General features: G+C 32.9%; 1 protein-coding gene and 1 long non-coding RNA gene across 2 annotated transcripts; one reads left to right on the plus strand and one right to left on the minus strand.

The window, feature by feature from the left end:
* The first annotated feature begins 2,877 nt into the window (after nucleotides 1-2,877).
* On the plus strand, nucleotides 2,878-11,159 carry LOC127107646 (probable CoA ligase CCL8). Its single transcript, XM_051044949.1, has 17 exons — nucleotides 2,878-3,170; nucleotides 4,560-4,726; nucleotides 5,042-5,194; nucleotides 5,851-6,040; nucleotides 6,151-6,239; nucleotides 6,477-6,545; nucleotides 6,682-6,735; nucleotides 6,836-6,943; nucleotides 7,322-7,420; nucleotides 7,875-7,967; nucleotides 8,160-8,237; nucleotides 8,842-8,946; nucleotides 9,244-9,334; nucleotides 9,697-9,770; nucleotides 9,865-10,032; nucleotides 10,680-10,733; nucleotides 10,828-11,159. Exons 1-17 carry the CDS (start codon nucleotides 3,026-3,028, stop codon nucleotides 10,867-10,869), a joined length of 1,779 nt encoding a protein of 592 aa, XP_050900906.1. The 5' UTR covers nucleotides 2,878-3,025; the 3' UTR covers nucleotides 10,870-11,159.
* A 60-nt stretch (nucleotides 11,160-11,219) lies between these two features.
* On the minus strand, nucleotides 11,220-12,365 carry LOC127107648 (uncharacterized). The gene is made up of 2 exons (XR_007795781.1): nucleotides 11,443-12,365; nucleotides 11,220-11,326 (listed from the first exon to the last, which is right to left on the minus strand). It is a non-coding gene; the product is annotated as an uncharacterized LOC127107648 (long non-coding RNA).
* Nucleotides 12,366-22,245: the final 9,880 nt, after the last annotated feature.

A 22,245-nucleotide genomic window follows, 5' to 3' on the forward strand; every position in this document is an offset into this window, starting at 1 on the left:
TCGGATATGGACATGGTGGAGTTGCCTATGGTTGCCATGGATATGCCCACAGATGATGCCGATGGAGGGATGGAAACCAATGTTGATGTTGCCGCTGAGAGCGACTTCCACCTCGACCAATATGTCTTCACCTACCACGACCGCTGTGTCGGCCATTGTGAGCACTATTCTTATGTCCGTTGTGATTGATGTTACGGTTATGACCTGCCAAGGATGAAATATCATCTTGAGAGGATAAGAAAGATGATTTCTAGATAAAACTCGTTGCCTTCTTTGCCTTGGCTTCGAGGTCTCCGACAATTTCCTTGAGGTGTTTGGGATCTTTGAGTGCTAACATGATGCAATGGTGGCTGGTGTGAAAGTCCAGTGGTATTTGATAAATTTATCATTATTTCTTTTCAATAGCTAGGGGTGTTGCCGCCAACGGTGCTGTCGTAATTGAGTTCAGTTCCCATGTTGTCGTAGTTGGATCATTGTGGTTGGGTTGTTTGTGGACGGTATGGTTGTCAGAATTGGGACATTGGATCGTTTTGAAAACGAAGCAATGGTTCATGTGGTGTAATAAAGGTAAACAATGGTTGGGTGTTGTGGCGATGAGATGTTTGGGTGTTCATAAATGGGGGTTATGATGGTATGAGGTTGAATCGTATGAATTATTTGGGCTATAGACAAATATGGTGGCTGCGTATGGTTGTTGGTGGTTAGGGTTTGGTTCCTGGTTTTGAGTTTGAGTGTGTGGCATGAATTGGTTGTGAGGTTGAATGTTTGCTGATTAGGTGTATATGGTAGGGTGATGGTGTGAGATTGGTCGTTGGGTTTGGGTGGGTTGACATTGTTGTTGGGAGGGGATTTGTTGTTGGGCGTATGATGACGAAGCTCGTTGGCATGGATCAATCAAATACCCTGGCTCAGACACAAACTGTGGCGTTGTAACCGACCTAAACCATACCATATAATGTTGAGTTGGTCTAGCACCATGTATGATTGGTTCGTTTAAAATACGTTGACATCGATTCCTCCAATAACGACACATCTATTTTGCGAAGTCTCTCCAATCGAAATAATCCCATTGGTTGTCGACTCTTTGTTGATGCCAATCTCCCAAACACGTGGATGTTCTGGAATTTGTTGTTGCATGCCGAACTGCAGTTTCACACGGTCACTCTGGGCATCTCCAAGTAGCGAATAAGATGATTGGTGTTTTTGTTGTCCAAACTGCAACATCCACATGATTAACCTGATGGTCAAGACCTTGATACGACCTCCAGATAAACTGTATAAGAATGACATGATTAGAGGATATGTAATTGGATAATTTTTCAAAATCAAAAGTAGAGTTGTTTAGTAGTAATACATCGTCTGGTCTAATGTGGTCTAAAAGATTGCGATAGACTACTACAACGTGTTTGGGACACCTGTTGTAGTTCATCCCCTTAACTGACCACCTAGATCTAAAAGATTGAAAATATATTAGTTATAGTCAGTTGTAGTATAAAGTCTAACAAATTTAAGATAAACTTACTTTGTTGCTTAGGAGAATGTGAATGCCATGATCAAGGCGAGGGGACACTATCGAGTGAAACTAGATAGAGGTTGGTGCGAATGCAGAAAGTTCCAAGCCTTTCGTATGCCCTGCTCCCATGTCATAGTGACATGTTCAAAAGTTTGACATGATCCTTCCACCTTACTACCCGCCATTTACAAAGTCATAAACCTATGCAATGTTTATAAAATTAGCTTTTCGGTGGTAGCAAAAGAGGATTATTGGCTTGCATATAAAGGGGACATTCTCTGGCACAATGAAATAATGCGAAGAAAGAAAAAGGATCGTCCAAACAACACCCGTATTCGAATCGAAGTGGATACGGCGAACAAAATGGTTAAATTATGTAGTTCATGTCGCCAACCGGGTCATAATCGTACAAACAGTCCCAGTGTTGGACCAAGCACAACAACATAATTTTAGTTGTAACCCTTTTGCTTTATATTAAAAACAACATTCATTTCATATGATAAGCAGAACAAATACAATAATTAAACAAAAACACAAGCAACTACAACAAATAAAATAACTATACAATTACGACCATCATTTTTTTTGTGAGAAGTATACATCATGTGAACGTCTTTGTCAGTTTTAACATCCACCCAGAAACAAGCTTCTTCATTTTGGTTGAACGTGATATCAAACCATTGGATTCTTCTGATCTTTTCACCCTCTGTAATGTCTCCATCTAACCAACGGTTCAAGGTTCTGTTAAGATGTTCAAACGTATCTACATTCCAAAGACGGATCTTCATCGGATGCTGCATTGATGAAAAAATTAAATCGATATTTCTCTTGTGAATACAACGACACATATATGAATATGAAGACATTTTAAAGAAAATTGAAAGGAAAATGAAGAAAAATGAAATGAGATAGTAAGAAGATGTGTGAAAAATTATGGAAGGGTGATACTGTATTTATAGATGGAGTGGTGAAGCAATAATCACATGCATTGACGCATATATAGAGAGGACCATACATGCGCCGTTGTATGTGGCGCCTACACATGCATGCACCACTCCTAACGGCGCCATGGATGCGCCAGTGCATGTGACGTCGATGAATAAAATTTTCATTGGATGCACCAATGCACCTGACACATTTGTTATATATTTTTGAAAAAATAATTATTTTGATAAATATTTTCAAATAATAATTATTTTAAAATTTTAATTATTTAAAAAAAATTCAATTATAATTATACGTGGAATCCGATTTATTTATCCATCTTTTAAGAGTGAATTTATTTATGCATAACCAAACACTCTTTTAAAAAGTTTTACTAAAAAAAAAACACTCCGTTGAGAAAAACAGAGAAATGTTGTTCAAATTCCGGTATCGCTGTGGATGAATAAAATAAAAACACTTAACGAACTGTTGTGCGATAACACGAATTAGAAAAACCAACCAACAACAACTACGTAACAAAAATTTCCACCTACCCACTTCCACCGCCATATTCAATTCACCATCTAAATGAACAACTCATTTAAGACTTTCAACAAACACTTTCCGCTTCTTCCCTTTCATCATCATCATCATAAATTCCCTCACCACCACTTTTCACTTTTCTCTATCAATTACTCTTGCTCTCAATTTCGTTCTTCGTCACACTCCTCCTGTGAGTTTTCGCCCTCATTTCATTTCTTCATCATAATGCCTCTTTCGTTATGGTTTCTGTCATTTTATTGCATTTTTCTTAGGGTCCGTCATTTTTTGTTTAACTGATTATTGGGGTTTCGATTTTGATTTAATATGTTGTTGAGGTATCTCAATTATTTCATGCACTTGTAATAATAGCTCTCTGCTGTTCACAACGGCCCAACTGATTACATTTAATTTGTTAATTTTTCAAATTATTAAGGTGTTTTGTGTCTGGGTTGATGTGGTACCAGATAGAATGTTGAATGGTTAAGAATCAACACTAGAATTAAGTAAGTGTATGTGATGATATTCGAGAGTGTTGCGGTAGTACTTATAATATGGTGGAAAATAAACATAAATCCAGTAGCCCAAATAAGATGTCCAAATAAGGTGGTTTGAGCATGTAGAGAAAAAATCCGTAGATTTTGTGGTAAGAAGAGTAGATTAGATGAGAGAAATCAAACAATTAGAGGTAGAGGAAGAAATAGAAAAATTGAAAAACTATAAGAGAAGTTATTATTGTTGTTGAAATTGTTGTTTTGTGTCGTCTGTGGGCCAGTGCTTGATAGATACTCTATGCTTTGGACATTACTCCAGATTGGTACATGAAACTGTAAGGTTGAAAATATGTCATAGAAACTGTGGATCGTTTTAGTTCAGATGTTACCCTATGTTAGAGAATGTATCAGATTGTTTCATAAAATTGAAAACTACAAACAATTTGGTTCAAAAAAATTTAATTATGATTGTTAAATTAGTCCGGTGAGTGTTGGTATGGATTAAGACGACAGACAGTTTGCAGTTTTTGGAATTTTTGTTGTTGTTGTTGTTGTTGCAATTTCTCTTATTTTTGGGATTAGCCTAACAATGTCATGCAATTTAAGGAACTGAATTGGGATTTATTAAGAAGGTTGATTAAGAATTCTCATTTTTATGTTTATCTAGCTTATCCTTAGCAGATGTGGGGCTCCAAACTAACTTGAATACCCAACACATAGTTTATCATGCAAATCTGAATTGTTTGAAGTTATTATTTGTGCATGCAACTGTTAGGATATAAAATAATATAGGTTAGCGTAGTTAAAAGTTGATATAGAAGTTAGTTAGTTGGTTGGTTTAGGTTGTTAGATTGCGTGTATAAATGAGAGAACACAAAGGATAGAGAGCATCTTTGAATATCTGCAGTGATTTCTTTCTGGAAGGGCCATCTTGATTTTGAGCAGTTATCAGTTTATTGAGTTGTAGTCCCTTGAGAAAAATACCAAAAAAAAGTATTTTTCTTGTTCAGTCTTTATAATGTAGACATTGCTTTGTATCTAACAGTTTCACATGTAAGGTGATTTGATTGTTTCTTCCTTTTATATAGCATCTCAATCTACTACATTAATGGACATCTTCAAAGCAATTGCTAAACAAGAAGTTGCAGCTCATGGTAATGTTGCTATCAGAGCTGATCAGAAGAGTTATAGTTACAATCAGCTCATCTCATCGGCACAAAAGTTATCTAATCTCTTGTGTGAAAATGATGTGAAGGTAGTGTGAGCTATACCTTGGATTTTCTTTACTATTATCTTTGTGAAATGAAACTGTGAATGCTATTTGTTAGCCTTTGACCAATATGATATATGGAAGTTCCTAAAGATTTAGATTCCATTTGAATTGATTTATTTAGCTTATTTACTAACATAAGCACTTAATACATGCTCATAACTTGTATTCAACTTATTTCCTTAAACTCATCATGCTAGCATACACGGAAACAATTTCATTTTTTTTATCTTTTATTTTAAAAACAGCTTATACTTATACATAAGCGCTTGTGCTGAAAACATTTGTGTTACTTTCTAGGGAAATCTTGGAGGAGCTCGAATAGGAATTGTAGCTAAGCCGTCTGCCGAATTTGTTGCCGGAATACTTGCAACTTGGTTTAGTGGAGGTGTTGCTGTACCACTTGCACTCAGCTATCCAGAAGTAGAGCTCCTGTATGTGATGAATAATTCGGTATGCTTTGGAAACACTCCCTTTTCTTACATGACATCCCTTTCTTTTGTTTGTTTAACATTTAGCTTGTAAACATAAAGAGTTCTGGACTCCGTTAATTTTTCATCGACATTATCTTGATGCCTTTTATCTTAATCATCAAATAGCTGGTTTATATGTAGATTTTTTTTCTTTTGGGAAAGTAAATTATGTAAATATGCTACAAAATAAACCTTACATGTTATACATTTAATTTTATTGGATGTTCAGTTAGGAGAGGAATAAACCATTGAACAAGGGATGCTCTGCAAATTGTCCCTAGGAAATTAACCCGAGTTGAGACCCGGATTTGTATACACTCAAGAATCTTAAATTCACACATTCAAGCAAATCTGGGCCGTTGAAAGAAGATCCAATGATTGACAGTTAATACAAATTTCGAGATCTGAACCTTCTAATTTTTTCAAGGGCTGAGATCACCCTTGCAGTTCACTTGTTGTAGTGAATCCTTTTCCCTTCATTAAAAGGGTCTGAGGACATGGATTGAACATCATGTACCTAAGGAATACAAAATTGGTTGTTAGATAATGACAAGAAATGAGTTCGACTGTTTATATATGCTGCATTACATTTATGCTTTAATTTTGGGTTGAATTTTAATAGAAATTTGATTATAGGATGTGTCTGCAATACTGAGTACTGAAGATCATAGTGAGTTAATGCAAAACATTGCCAACAAAACATCTTCTCGGTTTTTTCATATTCCGCCCGTTCCTAATAAGTCCTCCGAGAAGAGCAACAACGGACATTCAAAAAGTGGAGAAAGTGATGCAGACAGAATTTTCCTGGAAAACATTGAAAGATCAAGTAAGACTATCACATTGTCAGCATTTAAAAATTGGATAAAGGAGAATATCTTGGTAGCAGTTTTCTGAAAGTTCTTTCTCATAACTTGTATTTCATATCCTTTGGTTTAGGTGAAGATCCAGCACTGATTTTGTACACTAGCGGGACAACAGGTAAACCTAAGGGAGTTGTTCATACACACAGAAGCATCCTTGCTCAGGTATGCTTTATGATTTATCTCTAGTTACACTTAGTACTACCTCAAATAGACAATTTTATTATGATGATAAAGTCCTCTTTCTGAAAAAACTAGATCTATTATTTTGCAAGTTACTTTGGTATAATAGTAACCAAATCATGCAAATATTCTGTTTGCACTTTTATTTTAATCATAATGAACATTCATAACTGTTACTCTTTTTCGTTAATTTTTGTTTATAAATTGTCTTGATTTTAGGTCCAAGCCTTGACAAAAGCATGGGAGTACACATCAACTGACCGGTTTTTGCATTGTCTACCATTACATCATATCCATGGAACCTTTTATTTATGCATTTTCAATACTTTTGTAATTGGAAAAAGCATATTATCATATTTAGTATATTTGCTGAAAATGTGATCTTGATATCTTTGTGATGTCAATCCTTAACATATATGAAGTACATGTCCATGGGCTTTTCAATGGTTTATTCGCCCCTCTCTACGTCGGTTCCACGGTAATTTACTTTTCTCACTTCTTATAAAGGAAATACAATTAGCATCTATTCTGATTATATAGTTTTTTTCGTCGCTAAGAATGTAACTATCTTGTTGAAGGTTGAGTTTCTTCCGAAATTTAGTGTCAGTGGAATTTGGAAGAGATGGCGTGAGTCATATCCAACTGAAGGATATGAGGCTGATGATGCTATAACTGTATTCACCGGAGTAAGTATGATTATTATCAACATTGATCAAATCAATGATATGGTTCATTCTCACAAACCTTTGTTTGTGTATATTTAAAATAAATTATCTTTGCCTGATATGTAACCATACAAAGACATCATTTTATCAGTCATATGATGGTGTTCTTTTCTATTCCTAAAAACTTAATCAGAGTTTTTAAGAGGATTGATTTTGACATCCAAAAAGGGGTAGTGGCGCAGATTGTTGCCCGTTTGCCTGCTATTTCTGTATAACCTTTATAATATATGATTTCTCATTTTGAGTGTTTTTGCATTAAAATTCACGTCATATGTGCATATGATTGAAAAAAATGTCTTGGGTGACATCATTTTGATTTATATAATTGTTTAAATGAAGGTTCCAACTATGTACACTCGATTAATACAAGGTTATCATGCCATGGATCCAGAGCTGCGAGCCACTTCTGCATCTAGCGCAAGGAACTTGCGTCTAATGGTAAGTGACTGTTACATGCATAAAACATTTTTGTCTCTAAAGAAGAGATCAAATATATTTTTCAAATTTCAGAAGTTGAAGGTTATTCTTTTTAATTATTTTAAATTTGACTTAGTCAGTGTGTAATTTAGGTTCTATTTTGATTGACTTGTTAGAGCTTATGGAAACAGTTTATGACATGTCATAAGCTGTTTTTAGCTTATTTTCATAAAAACAACTTTTAGCTTGTATATGAAAATATTTTAACTATATTTTATTTTTTGTTATAGAAATAATTTATACATAATCACTTATATGATACGAGCATATGCTATAAGCGTTCATTTTCCCAAACAGGGCCTTAGTGGTATGGTGATTTACCATGCATGGCTCACTGCAATTTATTTATGTTATGTGTGATGACTAACCATTCTCATTCTAAAAAAATTCGATATGTTACCATTCTATTACTTAGATGTGTGGGTCCTCTGCACTTCCTCAACCTGTTATGCAAGAATGGGAATCCATCACTGGACATCGCTTATTGGAGCGATATGGCATGACTGAAGTAAGTAAGCTTTTTAACAAATCATTTTAGCTTAAGTTGTTTTTTTAACTGTCTATAATCATGCACATTTTTCATTAATTTTGCAATGGTTTTTTTAGACAAACCTGACTTGTCGAGAATCATACACATTTTTCATTAATTTTGCAATGATTTCTTTAGATGAACCTTACACTATTGTATTGATGTTTGTAGTTTGTCATGGCACTGTCAAATCCTTTGAAAGGTGAGCGTAAAGCAGGCACCGTTGGCAAACCATTACCTGGTGTGCAGGTTAGTTGAGCTTGCACTTTTTACATTTTCCCCTAACCATAGAATATGAGCTTTTTTATCACTCATTTCCACTTTTGTGTATTCTATTTATGCAATAAGATCGTTTAAGCAGCATTGACAATGATTTTTAACTAATGATCTGGACATGCGTTACATTTTCAGGTTGAACCAAATATATTTTTCTACTTCTTCCGTTTCATATTAAGTGTCATTGTATGAAATATTTATTTATCATTTTAGATTATCGATGAAACAAATAATTTTTTCCACTAATATACCATTATTTATTGTATCTCAACGCACCTGTCTACTTCAGTAACTATGATTTAATAAGGGAATTTTAGTAATTAAAACTAATTTATCATATATATTTGTACATTCAATAATTTTATTAAAATGTGCATATAACCTTAAATGACACTTAATATGAGACAAAGGACAGAGTATCTTCTAACAACTCTCAAGAAAGTAACATTTGACTGAAACTTGAAAAATACATGGAAATATGGATGATTTTTTACTATTAACCGGGAGGTTGGAGTTGCTTTGGAGTGTTGTTGATGCTCAATGTGAAAATGTCTTGGCTTTTCTGTATGAATGGCAGGTCAAGATTCTTGCAGATGAGGAGCATGAGAGTGAGGAATCTGGGGTTGGCGAGCTTTGCGTTAAAAGCCCTTCATTGTTTACAGAATATTATAAACTTCCTGAGGTACTTTCAGGATGTTAATTTCTTGCATTTATTGATTCTAAAATCATCATTTAGTGATAATGATTACCTTTTCTTTTGATCTTTTTCAATACTATAAACAATTCCTTATGATGTTATGATGCACCATTACAACAATTACATTTCATATCTTGTTAGTTACTTGAAGAACAAAATTTGTTCTAAGGATAGAAATACTATATTAATATCAGTTACTGAAAGTCCGAGATTTCAAAGACAGGAAATAGTAAAGGAAATGTAATATCTGCCTCTAAGAAATTTTGTATTTTTTCCATGTAGGTAACGAAGGAATCGTTTACAGACGATGGATTCTTTAAGACTGGGGATGCTGTCACTACAGATAAAGATGGGTATTTCATCATTTTAGGACGTAAGGAAATTTATATTTCTCATGCATAATCATGTAACGAAATTTGAATTCCTAGGACGTTATTGTTGAACTGTATCTCTCCATTTTTCCAAAATAAATCTTCCAAAAGTGAAACCCATGCTTGAAATGTTATCAGCAAATTGTCAAAAAAATAGACTAAATTGCTAATAACTAGGAAACGTGGTTTCTTCTAAATATTGTTACAATCATATTGGCAATAAATATGAATGTAATCGGAAGTTTCAATGTTGTTTTTCACTAAGTGAATGGGAAAGATTCATACATGTGATCTTTTAATCATACTAGAAGTTAGATTGTGATGGAAGTAAAACCTATTGTGTACATTCTATACTTTTTATCAGGTAAGAACGCTGATATCATCAAGAACGGTGGCTATAAGCTCTCTGCATTAGAAATTGAATCAGTAATAGTAGAGGCAAGTGGCTATCATTTTCTCATCCTACGGTTGTTAGCTGTTAACAATACCATACATTTATGATATGATATTCACAATCAAAACTTTTTTGCAGCATCCAAATGTCTCAGAATGTTGTGTTTTGGGAGTACCAGACAAAGACTATGGAGAAATTGTTTGTGCAATTATCGTGCCAGCTGCGAAGAGTGAAGAAGAGTCAAAGCCTGCTCTAAGCCTAGCAGAGTTATCCACTTGGGCCAAAACTAAACTTGCACCTTACAAGGTATTGTTGCATGACCATTTTTGTATGTGTCATTGTATACATGAGGAGTGTGCCAAGTGAGAGCATGAGAAGCAAGAAGATTGTGCGAACAATATAGAATCTTACGCTCTTTTCTGATTCGCCACATTCACACACATGCATAGATTGTTGAGCTAAATCCTTTGCTTTCTTATTCTTATAAATCGTATACAAGCTGCCAAGGAATATGCTTGTGATGCTGAATTACTCCATAAACAGTGGCTATAGTGTTGTTCTCTTTAGCACCGACACCTCTTAGAAAAAATGTGTCCGTGTCCGTGTCAGTGTTCGAAACCGACACCGACGTGTCAGTGTCAGCTTAGTGTTTCAGGTGTCCGTGCTTCATAGTGTTACAACGCTATTTGTCAAATAGCAGTTATAACAGTTCTATTATCATTGTAGCTATATCGGCTCTATATCATTGTAGCTATAATAGCGCTATAACATTGCAGCGTATCCGAATTCAAACAAACCGCTATTATTTGTAATCTATGATTGACAACACCAATTTCTTTATGCTATTTTAATATTTTGTCAATTGTGTCTCCTTGATGCATCAATTTATTATTCATCATTGTTATAAGAGGTTCAAAAGTAATTTTCTTATAATAATTTGTTTATTTCTTCAGATACCGACTCGACTTATCGTGTGGGAGTCACTCCCCCGCAATGCAATGGGGAAGGTAAACTACTTTCGCTTAAATTCTTTTTTTTTTCTTTTCGTTGCAAAAAATTCTTTAGGAAGCAAAATTAATTCTTCTATGATTAAAATTTCAGGTAAATAAAAAAGAGCTGAAGAAGCTGGTGACTTCTGAATGAGTATTATTTACTGGCACAAGTCAATTTTTTGAGATCAGTTTTAAGATGGTGTAAATCTCAATTATTATTGTAGTAATTATTTAGATAAAAGAGAAGCCTTATTCTGGCTTTTCTCAAGTTCAACTAAGTTTGACCTTATCTTAGGAAAGAAAAATATTTACAGTAAGTGTGGCCTTTTTAAACTCATGAGGATAATTCAATGTAATTTTATTTATCTAGACATATATATTGTTAAATCTCTAGAGTATTATTAAAATGAAAAGAGTAGAATTTAAGCTCTGATATTGAAATTAACTGCAGTAATAAATATTTCAGCTCTGATACTGATAAACTGTAATAGTCTAGGACACTTCACACTTGAATGTTCCATTTCAAATCCAGTTTTGAAATGTTATTGCTAATATCATTATGGTCAGCATATAAAGTTTCTTTGTGCAGTTCAGCATTTCACCTGATCCTGTCATATATACAAAACTTATCTGATTCAATGATAAGCCACATTGATTAAGTGACAGTGGCATAATTTTTCATGTTTCACATTTTATGAACAAATTAGAGATTCAAAACTTGTACCAGTTTCTGAGGAGCCAGGTCCAGAATTTTGAGTTGCAGGTGGTGATACAGCTTTATTAACCGACCCTTTTGGCACTCAGTTCAATATTTGGGAAACAACTCGGCACATCGGCCATCTACTCCACCGTTGATGTCGCACACCGCAGCATGAGCTTCAGGGCTGACAGGAGTAATTAAAAAGAATCGGTCCACAAAAGACTGAAGTTCCGGAAGAAGTCTGAGGCCATGAATAGTTGGTTCCAGGGATATTAATCTTTTACCCCTCGCCTGAATCATCTGGCCATAACAGCATTTAAAAAGATGGAAAAAAGGACCACATAAGGTTTTCCATTAGTGTTGAACTTAATATATGTCTCCATTCAGATATTAACACCAATATGTGTAGAACTTAATATATGTCTAACTCGTAGAATGAAGTTGTCAAGGAGTCTTTGCCAATGTTTTGAAACTTCTACCTCGAAGGCAGCAAATAGAAGACGAAGACTCATGACAGAAAAAATGCATTCTTAGAAAGGAATCACGCAATCGCTATACTTGTCACATATCCTTTCGTTTTAATAGGATTTAGGATTTTCCGATAAGAACGCTCTTAGAAAGGAATCACGCAATCGCTATACTTGTCACATATCCTTTCGTTTTAATAGGATTTAGGATTTTCCGATAAGAACGCTCTTAGAAAGGAATCACGCAATCGCTATACTTGTCACATATCCTTTCGTTTTAATAGGATTTAGGATTTTCCGATAAGAATGCGGAACAACTTTCGCAAAAAGCATTATCAAGATCACCTGCTTTCGCGATAGCAGAATGGAAGGGTAGATGGAGTCCATCCATTAAAAGGGAGTATCCTTCTGAGATTTATCAATATTTTTCTTTGATTTGTTTCCCATATCACACTAACTTTACAGTCGCATGAAAATGAAATTCTAAAGAGAAAATGAAATTCTAAAGAAGAAAATAACTGCTAAATTTGAAGAAAGAAAAATAATTATGAAGAAAGTGACACTTACCCTTTTAAAGGAGACTACAAACTACACTAGTACACAAAGTGATTTCACCAAACACGTCTAATCACTCGCACGCAACACTCAATAATTTCGGTTCATAAGAATCGTCATCATGGTTCTTCCAAAAATATGTTTGAAGCATGACACATTAAATGCGCGAATCCTTAAGAAACTAAAACGCTTTTCCTCCACCTATCTCAAGGTGATCAGGGAATGATCATCATCTGAGGTTAAGGTATCAAATCCTCACATATCCATACACAAGCAAGAATTTGAGGGTAACTGTTTTGGACTAATCATGTCGATTCCGACCGACCACTATGAGAGAGTCTCACTCATTTTTGAATCCTCTCAGCACAAGAGGATTATCATCCTAATGATTACAAGGGATCTCAATTGCAAGTGCGTCTAACGACTCTCAAATTCTCACTTCTAACAAATCTAAAATTTGTTATTTCCCTCTTTATATATAGATATTAAAAGTTATATTATAATATTAGATTACTTAGGTTTAATATTAAGTATACGGGCTTAGGCTTAGTTCATTGATAGCTGCAAGTGCACAGAAAAATTAGTTATATAAAAAATGTTAAACCAACGTAGACCGATGTCAATCTACCATTATCTATTGCCGCTTTGTAAATCTAAGCTATCGGTAAAAGTTTTGTTTGAAAATGGATTAAAATAATTAGTCTATGAATTAATTGAAAGGGAGACCAGAATGTAATTTCCGAGCACCTCCGAGACTCAGATAAAATTCAGCATTTCACTTTGTTTTAAAAATTATTAATTTAAAAATAATCTTCATTTTCGTGCGGCTCGTATTGGATTTCGAAATCGTAATTGCCCGCTGTCGCACGTTACAAGTTACATTTGTGAAAATCTTTTTAAAATTATATAGTCCTTAATTAATTAATAAAACATGGTCGTTGTTTTTATAAATTAAACATTTATATTTTAACAATCGAATACCGCTTTCACACTGTGGCACTGAAACTGATATCTAAATACTTTTTGTTTTTGCGCAAAATTTTTAATTTTTTGAAACAAAATTCAGAATCATAAAATTATTTTATTATAAAAATTCAGTGCCGAAAATTTTATTGAATCCCGTTGGAACGACGGTCCTTACATCCCGAACTCTAAAAACTTAACTAAACATATCTATTTTGATTAAACTCACGTAGTCCGTAAAATAACTAAAATAGACCTATACAAGATCGGATTAAATTAATAAAGTGGTAATATATATATATATATATATATATATATATATATATATATATATATATATATTCACTTTCGTGCGGCTCATATTGGATTTCGAAATCGTAATTGTCTGTTGTCGCACGTTACAAGTTACATTTGTGAAAATCTTTTTAAAAATAAATAGTCCTTAATTAATTAATAAAACGTGGTCGCTGTTTTTATAAATTAAAAATATATATTTTAACAATCGAATACCGCTTTCACACTGTCGCGCTGAAATTAATATCTAAATATTTTTTATTTTTATGCAAAAAATTTAATTTTTTAAAACAAAATTCAGAATCAAAAAATTATTTTATTATAAAAATTCAGGGCCGAAAAATTTATTGAATCCCGTCGGAACGACGGTCCTCACATCCCGAAATCTAAAAACTTAACTAAACATATCTATTTTGATTAAACTCACATAGTCTCTGTAAAATAACTAAACTAGACCTATACAAGATCTGATTAAATTAATAAAGTAGTAATATATATATATATATATATATATATATATATATATATATATATATATATATATATATATATATAATATATATATATATATATATATATATATATATATATATATATATATATATTCACTTTCGCGTGGTTCGTATTGGATTTCAATCGTAATTGCCTGTTGTTGCACGATATTATATTTGCGAAAATCTTTTTAAAAATAAATAGTCCTTAATTAATAAAACATGGTCCCTGTTTTTATCAATTAAAAATTTGTATTTTAACAATCGAATACCGATTTCACACTGTCGCGCTGAAATCGATATCTAAATATTTTTTGCTTTTGCGTAAAATAATTAATTTTTTGAAATAAAATTCAGAATCAAAAAATTATTTTATTATAAAATTTCAGTGCCGAAATTTTTATTGAATCCCGTCGAAACAACGGTCCTCACATCCCGAGCTCTAAAAACTTAACTAATCATATCTATTTTATAACTTACGTAGTCCGTAAAATAACTAAACTAGACATATATAAAATCTGATTAAATTAATAAAGTGGAAATATATATATATATATATATATATATATATATATATATATATATATATATATATATATATATATATATATATATATATATATATATAAACATAAATTAGTTGCAAATATATATAATTATGAGTAGCAGCAATCCAACATATACAATATTAGCAATCCAACATATAAAATATTAATAGCAGTAAGTAAAAGGGACATAAATTAAATATATTGGAAGTAAACAACCGTAAAATCTAATGATGCAAAGTATTTGAAATAAATTCCAGAAAAAATATTATGGCAAAGTTATATTACGAACGATCCAAATCTTTCCGGCGAAAATTCTAATTCTAACTCTAAAGTATAGAAATTTCTCAGTGTGAGAAATAACTGCTTCACAAAAGTATTTTTTTGTCTAACAATTACTCTAGAAAAATTTGGATGATGAAAAGTTAAAAACTGAACCTCTTTATAGAGCTAAAACTGGTGTCAATAGTGCTGAAATCGTGTTGGAGGAGTGAGAGAAATATTTGTTGAAGTGGGAGAAAACTGAGTCAAATTAGTTGCTATTTTCTGGGCACAAACTCCATGACGCATGCCATGACCTCATGGCGAACACCATGAGTACAAATGCTGAAGAACGTGGATTTAAGCCATGAGTTCAAAAATCCTGCTCCCTGGTTGGTCTTATATATTAGGTGGCGTCCATGGTTGCCACATCATGGCAAGTGCCATGGTGAACGCCATGAATGCAGAATCTTGTATTTTCTCCGTTTTATGTCATTTTCGTCCAGTTTTCTCGCACAGTTGCTCCTACCTAGCAAATACCTAAAAAAACACAATATACCAGCATAACACAATAAAAAAGAGACAAAACAAGCTAAAATGTTACGTGAATCAAGTCTGTAATGCAATGTGTTTTACGGTTATCAACTCCCCATACTTGAACCCTTGTTTGTCCTCAAGCAAGCTGCTAGCATATATGAAAATAATGTAAATGCAACAATTTTAGTATAAAAACTAAAGAATCCATATCCTTCAAATATTCATATGCGGCTACAAAATCTGTTTCGGTCAAAATTGACTTGATAGGTACTAACAGTACACCAAGGATATCGTGAAAACACAATTTCAAATTTTATGGTCAAAAGTCTCCCTCCTATGCAAACCAATACGAATCATGTCATTATACTTAAACTTAACTCACTTATTCTTTTTTCATCATTTTTCATTCTAGCACAATCACATTAAGTCTGTTATCCTTTCACACACTTAGTAGACAAATCTGTTGGTGACTATGATCTAGTTTTATTAATTTGTGAACTTTGAATTTAATCATTAATTAATAGAAGGATCAGCTACCGATGGGCTAAATGACCGGTGAGGGTCACCTAACTTAGAAGGAACATTTCTACTTTATTCATTTATTCTTTAAGTCCATGATCATTCACTTATTTGCATCAACTTCCTTATGTAGTATGTGTTTTAAGATGATGTTGACTGCTTAGATAAACTACTCAAGGATTATTAGAAGACAAGAACTCAAGGTTATGGCATAATAGGTATTCAAATTGATCTCCATATTTGGGAGGTTTGAGGTGTTGGGATGATACCGATTTTGCAACAATTTTCTTAAGTCTCCTCAATCTAGCCTCTTTTTTTATTTGTAGCCTATATACTTTCTAATCATGCTACCGATTTCAAGTCTTATCAAGAACTTTTTTTTGGTAGGGCTCAAGAAATTGAGAGATTCAATAAACAACAAAAAACCACACATAAATGATTCGACAACATATGCAAAGATTCAAAACATACACTACGCTATATAAAAAAACAATCAATGGCATAAAAATTACATAATAACAAAATACGAAAAAACGGAAAGTAAATATAAGCGGTAAACGCCTCCGTTACACTTAAATCCTACATTGTCCTCAATGTACGGAAATAAGTGTAAGAGAGGTAGGAATAACCCGGTGAGAAGATCAAGTCAAGCAATCTATCTCTTTATTTCTTGCAAATTCAAACAAACAAGCATAACAACTTTAAAAAAACGTGGGTTGCCTCCCACATAACGCTTCTTTTAAAGTCGATAGCTCGACGACTCAAGAGTGTAAGCATTCATGATGGTTATTTCGAAAATGATTCCTCAATCAAACTTTTAATAATCTTTAGTTTCCATGGCCATTTATCAAGCCATCTCTGATATCCCTCACCTTTTCTTTTCTTCCTTCTATGGGACAATTTATACTTCTGAACTTGTGGGGGTGGTTTTGGCTCTATCATGAGTATCAGCTTTTCAGGTTTGAGTTTAATTCTTTTATCCACCACCTCAAAGGCTAACATTCTCCTCTTAACACTAATGATTTCCCTAGTCTCATGATTCACTAATTTTCACTTTTTATGCAGGAACTCAAACAAAGGTGCATTGGTGTGAATATTTTCCAATACCTCCACATACCTTTTGGATTGGGAGTATACCTTAACTTCCACAAAACTTTGCAGGAAAGTTATCGGTGTGTTATAGGTATGAGGAACAACATAAGGTGCTTCCTTATCTACCTCTTCGACAATCTCCCTTTTGGATGGTGTCAGTGGATCTTTCTCAATCTCTACTCTTTTCTCATCATAACTCTCCTCAACTTCATTATTACTCTCCTTAGGATTTTTCTATTTATTTTCACTTCTGGTTGTTACGATAGCCACATGTTTCTCAAGGAAGGGTCCTATAGGTGTCTGTGCAAGCAGGGAGATTTCAGTCTCCAATGCCTTGTTGTGAGTCGTGAGGAACTCAACCACAATGTTCAGTTGTCTAAGGATTTCACTAGTATGAAGACTTTGTTTACTAAACTCTTCATTCTGGAGAGTTTGTGTCGTCATAAAACGCTTCATCATAGATTCTAGCCTAGAGAGAGCTTGCGTTGCAATGAAATCCTCCACTAATATTTCGAGGTCAGATTTATGGGAATCTTGTTGTTCCTCAAAATACAAGGAGTGGTAATTGTATAGAAATTTTAGGTGATCCATCAACCTAGGATTATAGTAATTGAAACAATAGTGTCTTAGTCTATACGGTGCTACCACAAAATCACGATATTGATTGTTAGTCCCCGACAACGACGCCAAACACTTGATGGATATCCTGCAAGTGCACAGAAAAATCAGTTATAGTATAAAAAATGTTGAACCCACAAAGACCAATGTGAACCTACCGTTATCCATTGTCGCTTTGTAAATCTAACGTTATTGGTAAAAGTTTTATTTGAAAACTAATTAAAATAACTGGTTTATGAATTAATTGAAAGGGAGCCTATAATATTATTTTCGGGTACCTTCGGGACTCAGATAAAATTCAGCACTTCACTTTGTTTTAAATATCATTTTTGGAAGAATTATTAATTTAAGGCTTAATTCATCTTTTGGCACCTTAACTTAATTTATTGTTCCTCTTTAGTCCCTTAGTTAAAAAAATATTACATTATAGTCCCTTAGAACAGTTCCTTTAGTCAAATTGATCCATTCCGTTAAATTTTGAGAAAAAACGTTAAACTATGCATATGTGGCAGTCTATTTGACAGTATGTTATCTTACATGGCTTTTTGTTTTGTTTATTTTTAATTTATTATTATTTGTTATTAAACACGTGAAACATTGTAACCCTAATTTCATTTCATTGGATTCTTTTAGCTTTCACCGCAATATTGTCCATTTAATCCAACAAGGGTTGCCTTTCAACGACAAATGTACAAAGACTCTTAGATATCAAGGAAAGAAGTTTCATGTTTTAATGGAAGAAGTTTCATGTTTCATTGGAGGATAGGGTTTTGTTTAGGGGTTAATATTTTTTCAAGAAAATTGAGAATTATATGTGTTAAAATTTTGTTTTAATCATTAGATGATTGTGGTACGTCGAATTCTGAGATCAGAGTTTTATACAGAATTGAAATCTGAGGTCCCGAAGGGCTTCTATGGTGGAAAACGCATAAAACTAAATTGTGGGTATTTACCCGCGAATTTTGGGACTTAGTGACGAACTTCCCGTGAGAAAAAAATCCACTTTTGGGTGACGTCTGCCAACCCTCGTGACTTCCGCTATGCCTAATAAAAATATCATAACTTGAGATCTGTGACTCTGTTCGGAATGCAGTTCGAAGCGTTGGAAAGCTAACACATAATACTATCTCATGGTAATGCCTTAAGAGGCTGAATGTGCACTTAATGACGTGAATATACTATTTTAATTAAGATGTAATGTCAGTGGTTGTGTTTCTAGCTACTGAGTTGGGTTTTATGTGTTGTGTTGTCGTACGATTCATGTTAAATGTTGTTGGACATATTTTGGGTGACTTAAATTAATTAATTGCATGATAACATTGGGTTGTTGAGTGTTAATAATTGATTTAGAAAAATTATTTAATTGTTATAATTAAACCGATAATGCTATTTGGTGTTGTTATTTGATTAATGAAAGATGGTGTTTTATATGCATAAATTTGGTTGTATATGGTGTATGAATATTTTAGTTGTGTGATGCTTGTATGTGAATATGCATGATTGTTGTTGTGGTGGTGGTAGTTCGAAGGGAAAACTACGTTGTTGTATGCTATTTATGTTTTGATGTTGTTTATAGAATATTATATGATTAATTATTGTGATCCTTATATTTGCATAACGAGTTGATTAGATTGATGTGTTGCTTGAAATATAATTTTGTTTAGATGAATTATTAGAATGTTTGTGTTGCACTGTTGATTGATAATGTGCATTTTATGATTTTAGTGTAATATAATCCATATAGGGGCTTACTAGAGTTGTCAATGTATTACGTTAGAATTAGTAGAGGGAACTAGTGGCTTGTCCCAAGCTCAGAAGAGGAGGCTTAGAGCGCAGAAGAGGGGCCTCATGAGTTCAGAAGAAGGGACCAAGTTCCAGAGAGAATCGAATATTGAGTTGGTATCACATGCATATGTATAGAGTTGCATTGCATAATGAGTTATATGCATAATTGTTGAGTTGTGATTGATTGATAAGTTTGGATGTGAGATTGTGATGAGATATACTATGAATGAAATTGTGTAGAGGATGTTGTGTTATTATCCTACCTTGCAGTATATGCCTGTTATTATTGTTTGTGATTTTTCAACAATTCTGTTTGAGTGTTGCCTTTACACGGGCATCGTGTAGATACTCAAGAGTAGAGACACTGCTGAGAGTAGAAGCTAGCTCCTAGAGCCAGGGACGGAGGCACCTTATTTAAAGGATGGGTTTATGCCCCCACTACAATTATTATTATTTAATATCTAATATTAAAAATAATATATTTATATATTAAATAAAATAAATAATTTTATAAAATAATAAGTAATCAACTTTTCCTTTCTATTCATATTAATTATTTTTGACTTTTTTTCAAGGACAAACAAATTACTCACTTTTCCTCTTTAATATTGATTTCTTTTTATGGTTGATATTCTAAAAGATATATTTTTTTAAAATTTTAATCTTTATGAATTTATTATTTATTTTATTATTGTAATAAAAGATAAAATATTTTGTTACCTTATTGAACTTGAGATTGTCTAATGTTTGAAATTGTTGTGTTTGTATCTATTTTATAGTATAAGTATGAATCATTTTTTAATATGATTTTAATTGTGTTATTTTATTTTCATTTTTAGTAATAAGCAATGGAAATTATGTTAAAAAGAAAATCAATAGAAGAATTATAGACTCTTAATCCTCAAACACTTGATGAACGAGAAAGCTTTTAATTGGGGTCGTTTATGAAAAAACATTGAGTTTGAATTGAGAAAACTTCATAACGATACCGATTTAAGGCAAAAAAATGTTAGTATATCTTTCAAGTGATTGAGATGAAATTAAAATATATTATTTATAAAAGGGTTATTGACCCCACTAGTCAAAAAATTTGGCTTCGTCCCTGCCTAGAGTTATTTCCTTTAGTTTCGTCGTTTTATTTTTGGTTATGCTCTGATATGTAACACCGGGGAGCGATTTCTTTGTTTTATATTGAGATTTTATGAGAGACAATGTATGCTCTCGTATGTTTATGTTTTGGTGTGATGAACATTTGGATAAGACTTATGAGTTGATGCTTTTAATTTTAATATGAAGTTTTATTATGGGGTCTAAATTGGTGTGTGTGTGTTATTTATGATTCCGCTGCCATGATATCATATGAGTTGGATGTTGTGTAAACCTCTAAAGTACATATAAGATGAATTGATGTCATGTAAACATCATAAGTGTAATTGTGTGCATTAAAATATTGTGTTGCATGTTTATTTAAATTAAGTGTTACATGATCAACAAATGTGTGTGTGTGTGTGTGCGTTGTGTGTGTGCGTATGTGTTTTGAGAGGTGTAACATCATATGTGAAAATATTGTGAAAAATCTCTGATTTAATTATAATTATGCGTTGGGGAATTATGGTGTTACATCTTTGCCTTATCATCTTCTGCATAACTTTTTCAAAGATTTCTCAAGCTTCCTTTGAGGATGTGCAGCCACCAACATTTTCAAAATTATCAGCATTAACACATTGATGAATGACACCGAACTTTAAAATCTTTTGTCTTCTCTTCATTGTGGGTAGTATTTTGTGCAACTGTTGCACCTTTTACAAGTGGATTAACATCATTCTTGATCACTTCAAGAACATATTGATAACCAAACACCATCTTCATCTGTTTGCACCACTTATCATAATTCTTTGCATAGAGAATTAAGAGATTTGTGGGAATACATTCATTGAAAAGGGGAAGCATTTTCGCACACTAAGTGTTCGATCAAAGGATCAGACTCTTGATGCCAAATGTTGAGTCAAAATCCCAATCACAAGTGAAAGATGAACAAGAGAATAATGGCAAGAGTGAGAGAATTAGAGATAGTGATTATTGAAGGTGAAAAATGGTTGTTAATTTTTGATAATGAGAGAGAAACATTTTTATTTACAAAGTTTGTAATTAATCTCACAAACTTTGTAACTACCTTTAAAATTTTTGTAATTAATTTTACAAACTTTGTAAGCTTTATAGCTAATCTCACAAACTTTGTAACTAATCTAACAAATTTTGTAACTATTTGAATTACATTTCTTCAATACGGTGATCATAAGGTACTCCTTCTCTCCCAAATTATAAGTCACTTTGTTCAAAAAAATTGTCCAAAATTATAAGTTATTTTACAATTTCAATGCAATATTAATGACATTTTTCCCGATATATCCTATATTATTTATTACTATTTCTTCTTCCAATCCTTTAAATTTATTGTAAAATTATGAATAATTTCTATTTCGCATACAAGAATGATTATATTTCTTAATTAACCTAAAATGTCCTAAACATGAATGGAATAATTGTTATCCAATAATTTTAAGACAACTAAGTGCAATCGACATAATGATTTTTTTTTAAATAAGCTTGCAAGTCTTTGAGAATTTTTGGCTTAATCAAATTATATGGAAACATTCTTAAGACATACGTCGTTGTCAGTGTACTATTATGAGCTGTCAT

Source organism: Lathyrus oleraceus, chromosome 7, assembly GCF_024323335.1.
Source record: "Lathyrus oleraceus cultivar Zhongwan6 chromosome 7, CAAS_Psat_ZW6_1.0, whole genome shotgun sequence".
Taxonomy (NCBI): domain Eukaryota; kingdom Viridiplantae; phylum Streptophyta; class Magnoliopsida; order Fabales; family Fabaceae; genus Lathyrus; species Lathyrus oleraceus.